The 12,157-nt window shown below is 37.8% G+C and overlaps 1 protein-coding gene across 1 annotated transcript in view; it reads left to right on the forward strand.

Annotated features, from left to right (window-relative positions):
* The window catches only part of EIF2AK3 (eukaryotic translation initiation factor 2 alpha kinase 3), a 38,986-nt gene that overhangs the window by 14,710 nt on the left and 12,119 nt on the right, over nucleotides 1-12,157 (forward strand). Inside the window, exons 2-10 of the mRNA XM_026064673.1 lie at nucleotides 1,468-1,662; nucleotides 3,674-3,804; nucleotides 5,754-5,988; nucleotides 6,252-6,414; nucleotides 8,157-8,294; nucleotides 8,842-8,964; nucleotides 9,561-9,781; nucleotides 10,112-10,224; nucleotides 11,276-11,398. Of these exons, the coding sequence (XP_025920458.1) occupies nucleotides 1,483-1,662; nucleotides 3,674-3,804; nucleotides 5,754-5,988; nucleotides 6,252-6,414; nucleotides 8,157-8,294; nucleotides 8,842-8,964; nucleotides 9,561-9,781; nucleotides 10,112-10,224; nucleotides 11,276-11,398 (1,427 nt within the window). The 5' untranslated portion in view covers nucleotides 1,468-1,482. The remainder of the gene's footprint in view (nucleotides 1-1,467; nucleotides 1,663-3,673; nucleotides 3,805-5,753; nucleotides 5,989-6,251; nucleotides 6,415-8,156; nucleotides 8,295-8,841; nucleotides 8,965-9,560; nucleotides 9,782-10,111; nucleotides 10,225-11,275; nucleotides 11,399-12,157) is intronic.

Consider the following 12,157-nt stretch of genomic DNA (forward strand, 5'->3'; position numbering starts at 1 on the left):
AGAGCATTGGTGTTGGATCCTTCAGGGATCTTAGATGCAGTCACCAGCATTGTGAGGTAATTCACCCTAAATTTTCTATTTGAATGAGGTGTATCAGATAGTGTAAAAAGAGATATTAGTCATGATATGCACGAATCTACAAAATCTATCTTTCCCTCCCTATTTATATGAATCCCAACTCTGCTTAATGCCATATGCTCTTCTGTGACCCAGTTAGAGGAATAAAAAGTCTCCTGGTAGAGAGAATTTCAATCATGCAGAAGATGTGGTTTCAGATCCTCTCAGTAGTTCCAGAAATAATAACTAGAAACCTTTTGGATCTTTTGTAATACAAAGCTGTGTTTTGGAGTCTAAGCAGGAATATTTTATTTGGAGTGACTAATACACATGTACCAGAAGCCATCTTTAAATTATAAAGTGTAAGGTATCTGAACTTAATGTGATTATGTTGTAGGGTACTACCCAAATGGATGGAGGTTCTGAAAAGCATTAAAATCTTCTACATTAATCCATATCCTGAAAAGCTTAAGATTATGTGGATTACAGTTTCCCACTGTTCTTGACAGGCACAGCCACTGTGGCTTCACAGTATTAGTTATGGTCTATCATGCTGATAATGAGTTTCTTAATAAGTCCCTTAGTACTCATTGACAATGACTCATACTTCCGAACTAGGATCTCCTTGAAAATCTCAGTGTAATGGATGGAGTTCTGTGTCCTGGAGAAGATACGTTGACCTGTTGGGTGCTTAAGAAAAAGCCAGATGAGTTTTAAAAGAATTATATTCTTAAACATAAGAAATTATGGGGAGGAGAAGCTAGACTTAACTGTCTAAAAAGGCAAAAATGAAATATGAGCTCTGATTTAAATGATAATTGCTTTGTCTGCTTTAAAGGATAATGCATTTTCTGGAGTAGTCATTAATTGCAGAATTGCTCACATACAGTCTCAGCTTTTCTTTTAAAACAGAATTCAGTCCTCTCATCTAGAGAGAATGATAGATTCTGCGTTTAGCAGTAAATCAGCTCTGGAAAAAAACCCAACAAAGTAAAACTTCACTTGCAATGCCCCTGTCTTGAAACTATTGTAAATAACCTGTCATAGTTGCACTTTAACCAGTGAGTATTTATTCTCCTCAGTAATGTCTCTGTTACTCCCCTTATCAGATTTTCTACAGGTTGGATGAATGCTAATCTATCAACTGGTTGAGCTTTAAAATGGTTTTGCGTAAAGTGGAAAAAGTGTCATATACTGTCATATAGGGATTTAATTTTAGTCCTCAAACTTTTTCTCTCTTCAGTATAACTTAAAAAAAAGATTCTGGGATACAAAACTTTAAAAAATAAAACCATGGGGATATAAAGCACTATATTTGATCATACAGTGTTTCTATTTGCACTCTGTGTGTGTTTTGCTAAAATTGTGTTTAAGTGGTGTCTAACGGTCAATTCAATGCAATTCTTTTAGGTATTTGGAAATAAGATGATAATTCCTTCCTTGGATGGGGACCTTTTCCAGTGGGATCGGGATCGAGAGAGCATGGAAGCAGTTCCTTTTACAGTTGAATCTCTTCTTGAGTCATCCTACAAATTCGGCGAGGACGTTGTTTTAGTTGGGGGAAAGTCTTTAACAACCTACGGGCTGAGCTCATATTCGGGGAAGGTAAAAGCCTGAAAAGTTACCTTGCGACTGTGTGTTCCTAGGACTGCCTTGTAAATAGGTTGCTCTTGAGATTTTAAAGCACGATACAATTCTAATATAAAAACGCGTGTCTCAGAAGAGCAGAATCTGAACTTCTTGGGCAAATCCAGCAGGCTGGAATAAGAGTAAGCAGGGGTGCCACTGGACGGTGCGGCTGTGCCAGCCCAGTGCCCTGCTATGGTCCCTCCCGCTGCATCCCTTGCGCTAGCTTTAATGCTTGTCTCGCCCTTCGCTGAGCTGACTCATCTTGCATACCCAACAGAAGACTCCTCACTTTTTATTGGATTAGTTTTGTGCTGGGTTAGCAAATTTAGTCGGCTCAGCAAGGGGTGGGGTGAGCACCAGAGCGCGCGCAGGGGAAGGGGCAGGGATTCTGTGAGCAGAGGTGAGTGAGGAGGAAACGAGAAATTGCCTCTTTCCAGCAAGCTGTAAGAGGAATTCAGCTGTATCATGTAGCTGCAACTGAAGGAGACTTGCTCTGCAGTTACTGAGTATTGAAGAAAGCTTTAGGTGATGCACAGATTTCAGTTTTGATTTTCGCAACTAAGAAGCAATAGCTGGTGGAAAACGAGAAAAGCATTCAGCATATACAAATGTTTGAGACTTGTAGTTGTTGCCAGCACGTTTACTGTCTCTTAGAAGAAGTGTTCCTTACTTTTTAAAGTCCTACGCAAGTTAGTTGAAAACTAATTGCTATCTGACTAGGTTAGAAGGCATTTTTCTTCTGAAATACATTGGTTGAAAGGTGTGTATTTTTAAAAACACAAAAGGAAAAAAGGCTTAAAAAGAAAAGGAATTGATTGCATTGTTCAGAGTTCTAGATTTTCATGACTCCCTTCCCATTTTTATGTCAGATATCATTAAAATGATTATAGATACTTCATGTAGTGAAGAACAGACTAAATCATAAATGTCAATGCATTTAAAAAAAGACAARGAGAAAAACAAAATAGATAATGGTTAAAAAAAAATGCTTTTTAAAAATTTAAAACTTCAAATGTTTGTTTCCCACAAAATCAATTTTTCCATTTCGACCAGACAGTTTAACAGAGACCACTTCTATGGCAATCAGTTGCGATAAAGAATATAGACCCGAAACTGAATTCGAAATCACTTTGATTTTCTCATCGATAGCAGAGGACACTGCACAGTAATAGAGGACTCCTCCCCCCCAGTTCAGGAAGTGGAAATTTCAGTTTCTGCTTTGATTCCTGGCTTATGCGTCGAGCGGCAGAGGGGCACCTTACAGGAAGCAGTGCCTGACTCTTCCTTGCTAAGAGGTTCAGCAATCTCTTGTCTTTGGCAGTATGACGTTAATTCAGACTTCCGACAAGCGTGTTCAACTCACTTTCCCAAATACAATTGCCTGTATAATCCAAATTCTGTTTTCTAATCCAAGCCGTCATCTTTGAAATTGGGAATATTGCAAAGTCTGCGTGACTGGGAGAGTTAAATAAGGTACTCTCCCCCTTTAATAGCAGGAAAGACAAAGTGGGATGGCTCTGCAGTATTTTATATAAATCAATAGTACGTCATTTGAAGTTAATAGAGTTACGCTGAGGCAAATATGGCAAGAAAACAGAATTATCCTCTTGGCCTCATGTAGGAAGCATTTTTCTATGTCCATAGAGATAGGATAGGAAAGAGGGAGCTGAGATCCCTCTCTGTTAGCAGCAGAAAAGCATGCAAAGAATAGTCAAAAGATAGTCAAAGATGGTACAAACTGACTAATGGCTTCTCAGCTGTGGACTTCCTAGCACTTTTTGAAAATTATAGTCTGAGAAGTGCTCATCGTTTTTTAAACCAGGCTTTTCAGGATCCCCTCAAGTTGAGCATCTGAAACAACAGAGCTCTAAATTGCTTGTGAGCCAAAAACGTAAGAATTGTTAGTTTTGAACGTTGCTGTTGGTTACGTTTGTTTGTCTTGAAGTTCTCAAGCTTTCTAAATGGAGTCCCTTGCCTTGTCCCTTAGGTGAAGTATATCTGCTCAGCTATGGGCTGCCGCCGGTGGGATGACGATGAATCAGAACAGGAAGACACTCTTCTGTTGCACCGAACCCAGAAAACAGTCCGTGCTGTTGGTCCGCGCAGTGGCAATGAGAAGTAAGTGTATGAATGATTCAAAAGCAGTCAGACAGAGATTAGTTCTTAATATGTAATGTTTTAAGGATTTGACCTGCTTTTTACCCTCGTTAAATTAGGAATTGCGCGAGGGAGTTTAGATTGTTAACCAAAGGAATGTGGCAGACTGTCGTTTAGGTTCTAACCCCCGGCTTTTCAATGCATTTGAAAAATCTCTTAAACTTCAGTTTTATAGATGATTAGACAGAAAATGTATTTGCACATATTGACTCTCCCTAAATTAAATGAAAATGACTTTTCTTGTCCTTGGATATCTCCAAAGAGTTTGTCAACAGCTACTGCACAAGGGAAATGTCACAAATGTGACTGTTCCAACTGTTGATTTTGTACATCAGGAAACAGTTTGTCTTCTTATGACTTACTGATTTTTAGAGTTCTTTACATTCTCATGGTAACTATCACTGGAGTATTTTGTACTTGATGTCTTCAGCTGTCATTTTAGGTTGATTTAAAATGTTTTTGGCCTATTTTTTAGGTGTCGTTCTTAAACCAACTTTGTTCTTTTCATAACGTGTCTGTCCTTTAAAAGTTGTGGGTCAGTGGTGACTGGTTCAATCTGTGACTGCTGTTGCTGTCATGATGAAGTTTTAACACATCAAGAGTTTTATAAAAATACAGACACACATTCCGCAAGGAAAAAATATACTGCACGAAATACAGGTTTAAAAGGCTAGTTACTGCACATACATCCAATAATTGCCCAACAATTTAGCAAAGAACTAGTCTTTCCCTGTTCCCCCTGCTCCCTCTTCTGTTTGCAGCAGGATTTGACAGGTTGTGCAACTGTAGTCTGTCAGAGATAGCCTAATTATAACTTGAATAGATTAGCAGATCAGAAGTCTTAAAAGAGAAATCTTGGATTTTGTGGTTTGTTGGGAATGATACTGGCAGGGAAAGGTATGTCACAAAAACATAGCAATATGCATGCTCTTTCCTTCGTACATCTCGTTTTCAAAAATGTACTGTGACATCTTGTGTATCTGAATGCTCCTGTCTGTGGTCAGAAAGAGAGATGCTATCCTGTTCACACAGTAGTTCTGCTATGTGTTAATCCGGAGAAAGAACAGCTCTTAAACAACAAAATTCAACTGAAAATATAAAATATGCACAAATTTTATCATATGAGTTTAAATGTTTTAAGGGGGCAATCTATGGCTCTTCACTGGTGCCAGAGTGTTTCTAGCAAACTTTGGGTACCCAAACATTATTTATGAAAGTATTTTTCAGTTTCTGCCTTCATTGGTTGGTTTACAAAAGTTAAGGAGCTTTTGGCCACATAAGACATCTCTGTGTTCCTCATACAGTCATGTTTTTTCAGAACGTGTTAACCTACGAGCAGTCCTGGTTTCATTGCAGTAGCTGTCAAAGAGATCCTGTATTAAGATACCTGTGGGATTAAAGCAAAAATAAAGAATAATTTCTCCCCCAGCTTGAAAATTTTGTTTCACATAAAATCTGCTTTATCAATAGAGAAATGTCATGTGTCATAGAGAAATGTCAGTGCTGCTTCCTAAACACTCTACACTTACAGCTTTTATCCGATGCATAATGTTTTTCTACCTAAACAGACCCAACTGTATTACTTTATTTTTAATTGCCCTCCCCATATACTAAACTTAACCTTTAATGCCATTGGACCTCCTTCACTAGCTGTTTTACTTTACCTTCTCAGCTCATGCATCATGTGCTACAAGTTTTCTAAGCTTGTTGTTTGGCTTGAGTCCTGGAAATAGCCTAGTTAGAGGATTAGCATCCCCTTTCCTGATACAATTGGCTTCATCTTACAATTTTACTGCAAAATATGGGTCAAATATACGTAATTCACTTTAAGAATATTTTGAATGGAAGGCTTGGGAGTTCCCATGTAATATGTAAGTTGTTTCTACAAAGTTTTTCTTCTTCTCTTTAAGGTGGAATTTCAGCGTCGGTCACTTTGAACTGCGCTATGTCCCAGATATTGAAACTAGAGCGGGATATATTGAGAGCAATTTTAAAGCAAATATGAACAAAGAAGAAACTAAAATAATTTCAGATGTGGAGGAGCAGGAAGCTGTGATGAAAGATACAGTGATAAAGGTCTCGGTAGCTGACTGGAAGGTTATGGCTTTTAATAAACGAGAAGGACATCTGGAATGGGAATACCAGGTACTGGAAAAGACAAAGTATTAAATGTTATGGAAGTAGAAGTTTTATGGCATTATAGAAAATTCTATTTATTTTGAATTTTCTTAGTAAAAAAAAAAAAAAAGCAGCACATCTGCTTGTAACCTTTTTTTTTTACTGAAGTTTTATCTTTGAGCTGTTACATCTGTTACAAAAACTAAAACAAGGAATTTAAGCATGTCGTTTAGCATTATTCTTGCATAACTTCTGTAACATTAATTTCCATTTACCTCTCTGTTCTTCAGTTTTGCACTCCAATTGCTTCTGCATGGCTAGTTAAAGATGGCAAGGTAATTCCAATCAGTCTGTTTGATGACACAAGTTACACCGCGAACAATGAAGTATTAGAAGATGAAGAGGATCTTGTGGAAGCTGCCAGAGGGGCCACAGAATCCAGTGTCTATTTGGGTGAGACGCCTATTGCAGCATTTTCTGCAGTGAGCATTCTCTGCTGAGGTTTCAGTAACACATATCCCAGAAGGGCACCTACTCTAGATTTAAAGATTTATAACAGGCAGAGCTGTGTTTTCATCCCTTCCAGCCTGCTCTGGTCATCTCTGCTGCTGTCATTCTAAGAGAGACTTCTGTGTATCCATCTTAGAAATTCTAACAAATATAGAAGGTACAGACAAATACAGAAGGTATAGCTTTGGCTCTGGCAGAATTAATTTGTCTGATTTTTTTGGACTAAAGTGGTAGTAAAAAGACTTTTTTCTTTCTTTTTCAAAAACAAAAGATAATAAAACCATAAATCTTCGACTCTGAAATGTTCACTGCTTTGTAGTTTCAATACTTTTGAGATGATTCCAAGTCTTGAAACTTTTGAAGATAGGTTTATACCTAACAAGGCAGTCTTATTGCTTGGTAAACAATAAGCAATATTTCCTTCCAGCCCACTGATTTGTCACATTCTTTTTTATCTTTGCACAGATTACAGTAACTTACCGTGAAGAAATTTCAGCTAAGGTTTTGTGCAACTGAGTCCAGCTGTCAAAATTTATTTAGTTTTATTTAATGTGGTTGTGACAATTTGAAATAGAGTGGCCCCAAGTCCTCCCTCCTCTCACGTGTCTCTCTGGGAGGTAAACGTGCTTTGGCTTTCTAAGGCATTTTTTGCCTTAGCCTTTTTCTCTTGAGTCTTTACGCTCATATTTTACACTCAGCTTTCCAGAAAGTGGTTAAACAGATGAATCTTGAAAGTAACACTATGAAGAAGCTGGCTTGTCGCAGCGTTCCTGTTAATGACTGTTGAAGAGTAATCTGTACCAGCATTAACAAGTTTAAAGGCAGTCTTACCTATGCAAAGCCCAAGTTGCTTTATAACTCTTTAAAATTGCTGGCATTTTTCTGGAACTTTGATTCCACAACAGTTAAAACAAGCTATTCTGATCTCTTGCTTTTTTTAGAATGAAGGGAACATATTATTTGAATACATTCAGACCTAGTAATCAGAATACAGAGAAATATTTTCCAAAATGCTTGCTTCAAACTAGCACAAACTGCAAAGGTTATAATAATGAAAGCTTGCAAACGTATGGATTTTGCTTTTCTTCGGCTAAGCAGTTTGAGTCACAAATACCAAAATTGCTCCTTGAACTTCTTGGGTAAGTAGGTGTAGAGCTGCATGGTGCCTCTTGAGTTGAGATGAGCTGTCTAACAACTTCTGGTCAAGCTGCTGCACTGATCACTGTGAAAAACAGAAAATGGAGGAGACAGGGATCCTTCTTTAACACTGTTTTACAATGAAGAGAAACTGGCGCTTAACTAATTTATGTTGGTTAATGCATGGTGATGATTTGACTTCCCTACTACAGTAATAAATATATTTTTCGCAGTGTTTATTAGATCTACCTGGAATTAAACATGAGATACTTTTTCCTTCTTTGGGTGGGTACTCTCTGAAATGCTGCTTAAGAGAAACCACCCTTTCCAGTGGGGTTCAGTGCCCGGCCTTTACTGTCCTGCAAGTAAGGCATTAAGTGTGGCTAGAAGACTTCTTGTTCCTTACAACAACAGTTGGTCGTGCAATAAATACAAGGTTAAAAAATGAATGCCTTGAAGCGCTAGGAATTTTTAACCGCATTCATAACTGGGCAATTTTATGCTGGTCTAAATCTTAACACAAATATGCTCTCTGGTTTATTACTTAGGTATGTACAGGGGCCAGCTGTATCTTCAGTCATCAGTCAGAATTTCTGAAAAATTCCCAACCAACCCAAAGGCTCTGGAATCCAGAAATGATAATGCAATTATTCCTCTTCCCAAAATCAAATGGAAACCTTTAATCCGTAAGTAACAATCCAGAGTTTTGTTTATTGTCTTAGCACTGAAAAGACAGGACATCTTTCAGACTTCCATTATGCATCAGACTAGTCTAATGTTTCCAGCTGTAAACTAGTTCAGGAACAATCTCTGTGCTTTATTAATTATTTATTTTTTTAATTAAATGTTTAATGTCTAAATGACTCGCTTTCTTTTACTATGAATTTGACAGTATTTTATTTAATGATGACATGCTCATCTTCTAAATCAAATCTTTCTCCAAAAAGGATGAAATGTTTGCAGTGATGTGAATATCAGTTAATGGACTTGTCCAAAAAAAGAGTATTTTGKCTGGGGGGGTGGGGGGATTTATTAAGTGATAGTTATCTTAAAATACCCTTTTTAATGTCTCTTTGCATGAATTTTGATTCATAGTTTGGTTCAACAATCTTACGTTTTCTGAAATTATGCAACTGGAATTCTCATAGAATTCGTACAAGAACAGAATGTGTGAAAGTGTGGAATTTTTATAACAGCTTAGCTCAGAAAATTAAGTTTCCTTTCTATGCTTAGATTCTCCTTCCAGGACTCCAGTGTTGGTGGGCTCTGATGAATTTGATAAGTGTCTCAGCAATGACAAGTATTCTCATGAAGAGTACAGTAACGGAGCACTTTCAGTTCTGCAGTATCCATACGGTAAGTGGAAGTCCTGAAGTCTGAAGTGTTTCAAATAACCATGTTTACCCATGTGTTATCTGTGAAATTCAATAAATGCCCATGTGTTTGATCTTAAAAATACATCCTTTTTAACACTTAATGAACCAGGAAATTATTGCCCAAACTAGGATTTCCAAATGGTGTTGTATGTACTATTAGTGCTACACAGACCACTTCGGACTGCCAGAAGTTGCCACTGCAGAAGTTTTGTATGTACTGCCGTTACCAGTAATAGCTGTACACAATGAAAAATGTTTGCTTTTTTTTTTTTCAGAATTTGCTAACATTGCTAGAGGCTCAGCCTTGCTGTATAAATTTTCTATGTTGAAGACTTCCTGCACTGAAGTCTTTCAGTGGTCAGGCCTTCTGTGGCAGTAAACTTTGACTGGAGCCCTAGCTTGGCATAGAGTCCACRACTTTGAATAACTGAACTCGGCTATAGGTCATTTAAAATCATAGGACATGCAAACAAGAAGACGGTGTGTCTGTTGAGAAAACCTATTAATGAGAAGACAGAATTGCTTGGTAGTTACCCACAAGTAAATCTATCCCCGCTTTGTGTCTTTTATGCACAGATAACGGTTATTATTTACCTTACTACAAGAGAGAAAGAAATAAACGTAGCACCCAGATCACTGTCAGGTTTTTTGAGGATATGAACTACAAGAATATTCGCAAAAAAGATCCTGTTCTTCTGCTTCACTGGTGGAAAGAAATAGTTGGCACTATTATATTCTGCATTGTGGCCACAACTTTTATTGTACGCAAACTTTTCCATCCCCATCCRCACAGCAGAGTAAGTACTCTTTCTCAGTCCTAAACACAAAAAGTATTATTCTAGGCTTTCCTTTTGGTTTTCAGTGAGTAATGGTAATAAGTTAATAACTAATGAGATAGCATAATCAAAAGCCTAAATTTATTATTTAATCTATTTGTTAAGGCTGTCAGCTGCTGTGTACAAGTTGCTTAACTGCTTCAGCAAGCAAATAAATTGCTTCAACCATATCTGAAGTCTTTGGAAATATTTACACAGAAATGATTTAATGCTGTGTCCAAGGGTACAAATAGATCTCAGATATTAAGGACTTGGGTTTTTTTGTTCTTGTTTTGGTGTAACCCTTGTTAGCTGCGGAAGGAATCTGAAACACAGTGTCAGACTGATAGTAAATATGAGCCCACTTGTGGAGATGTTAAGGAGACCAGCTGGAGTGATGTCAAGAACTCCGGATACGTGTCAAGGTGAGCTCAAGTAACCACAATTCAACAAAACTCGTAAAAGGTTTTAGTCAGTGTGAGAACTAACGTTATCTGGAGAAAGGCGTTTGTACTCGCTGATTCTTACCTACCCTYGTTCTCAGGCTCCATAGGATAATTGTCAACTGCAACACAGAACCCTATTGCCGTGTTATCGGTGGGAGATTGCAATTATGATTAGTCTGAGCAATCACTGAGAGGCTACAGGATACCTGTGTTTGGGAATGTTGTTCTTGTATTTCTCACTGATATGTGAAATGGAAAATTGGCCCTTGGGGTCCTCAGTCAGTGTTTGCCCTCTGGTTCTGTGTTTGCAGTTTAAGGAATTGGAGATGGAAGCATCTGATATTTTGTGAGCAAGCTGAGCAGAGTATATTTGAAACAAACCTTTGCTACTATTTTGAAGGAGATTGGTTAAGACAGAAGAGTTTATAGGCATATGTCACTGGTACTTTGGAGAAAATGTGACCGTGAGCTGTATCCTTGCAACTTGCTGAAGCTATGAACTGGAGAAATTAAAATGAGGAAGAATAAGAAGGATTATGAGATATAAAAACAGTGATGTTTCAAAAAAGACGCTTTAGAAGAACTAGTAGCAAAAATACTTAAGGGGGGCAATTTTTTTAAAGGCAAATTGTGATTTAGATACTTGGCTGTCACCATCTAGTATGAGGATAGGAACTTAGGCTAAATACCTCTGATCTTGACAGTAAGCACACAACCTAATATTCTTAAAAGCTTCTTCAATTTATCATGTGCAACTGTAAGGAGTCTTTCTGGGAATGTGATAGACACCGCATAAACGCGTAATCAACAACTGTCCATTTCATAAACAACTAACCATCTGATTACATCAGTGGGTGAGCACAGGAAAAAGACAAGAGAAATGCTTGAAGTCATTCAGCATGTTTTGCCTGTARAGAAATATTTCACCCTTAGAAAAATAAAATCACTTATGAGTATCCTTACTAATGCATTTTTCTTCACTATCCTCCCACCCTTCTTCTGTTCCTTTCTCACACCCCTCTTCCTCCAGATATCTGACAGATTTTGAACCAATTCAGTGCCTGGGCCGCGGAGGTTTTGGAGTTGTTTTTGAAGCCAAAAATAAAGTAGATGACTGCAACTATGCTATCAAAAGGATCCGTTTACCTAACAGGTAATGAATGAGTTTGAGATACAGAATAAGTAATGAGTTGTGGAATCCTATCCTACGCTGAACCATCTGTTCCTGAATTAATTTCCAGATATTATTACATTAGGATGAATAACATACTTTCTACTGGGGGGCTGACTGAGTTTTGGCATTGAGAATTTGGCATATGTAATCACAGCAGAAGGGTGACCTGCTTGGCTAAAATACTTACATAGCAGGACCCTTGAGAGGATGCTATGGCTACATGGGATCTCCTTTGATTGCCTAGATGAATAAAGCCTTTGATAACAGGACCAGTGATTTGTAGCACTGTTAATTTGCTTCTCTCCTTCCTCTCCTTACCTCTCCTACTCCACCCTTTCTTTCTTTTCTCCCTCCCTCTTCAGCTTTTCTGACTCCATTTGTCCATTTGTTTCATTTCTGGTCCCACAACCCTTACCTTTTCTTTCAGTCATAGGTGGTCAAGCCATGCTGCTGAATTACCCTACACAGAGCTTGCAGCACTTCCTTTTAGTGGGAGATGGGAGACACTGCTTCTGGAAATCTCGAGTTAGAACAGCAAAAGGCAGGCCAGTAGAGGGAGGGGGTAAAGCTATGAAATCTAGAATTACTATTTTTTAAATGTGTTAAATAAGCTTGATTATTTAAGATAAAGGTTTTGTTCAGAAAACTAAGGTAGCCTGAATTTTTCTTTTCCAAGCCTATAACATTAAAATCCATTAAATAAAACTGTTTTGACTTCATTTGATCCAGTTATGGTCT

The sequence above is a fragment of the Apteryx rowi genome, unplaced genomic scaffold, assembly GCF_003343035.1.
Source record: "Apteryx rowi isolate R43461 unplaced genomic scaffold, aptRow1 scaffold_22, whole genome shotgun sequence".
NCBI classification, from domain to species: Eukaryota; Metazoa; Chordata; class Aves; order Apterygiformes; family Apterygidae; genus Apteryx; species Apteryx rowi.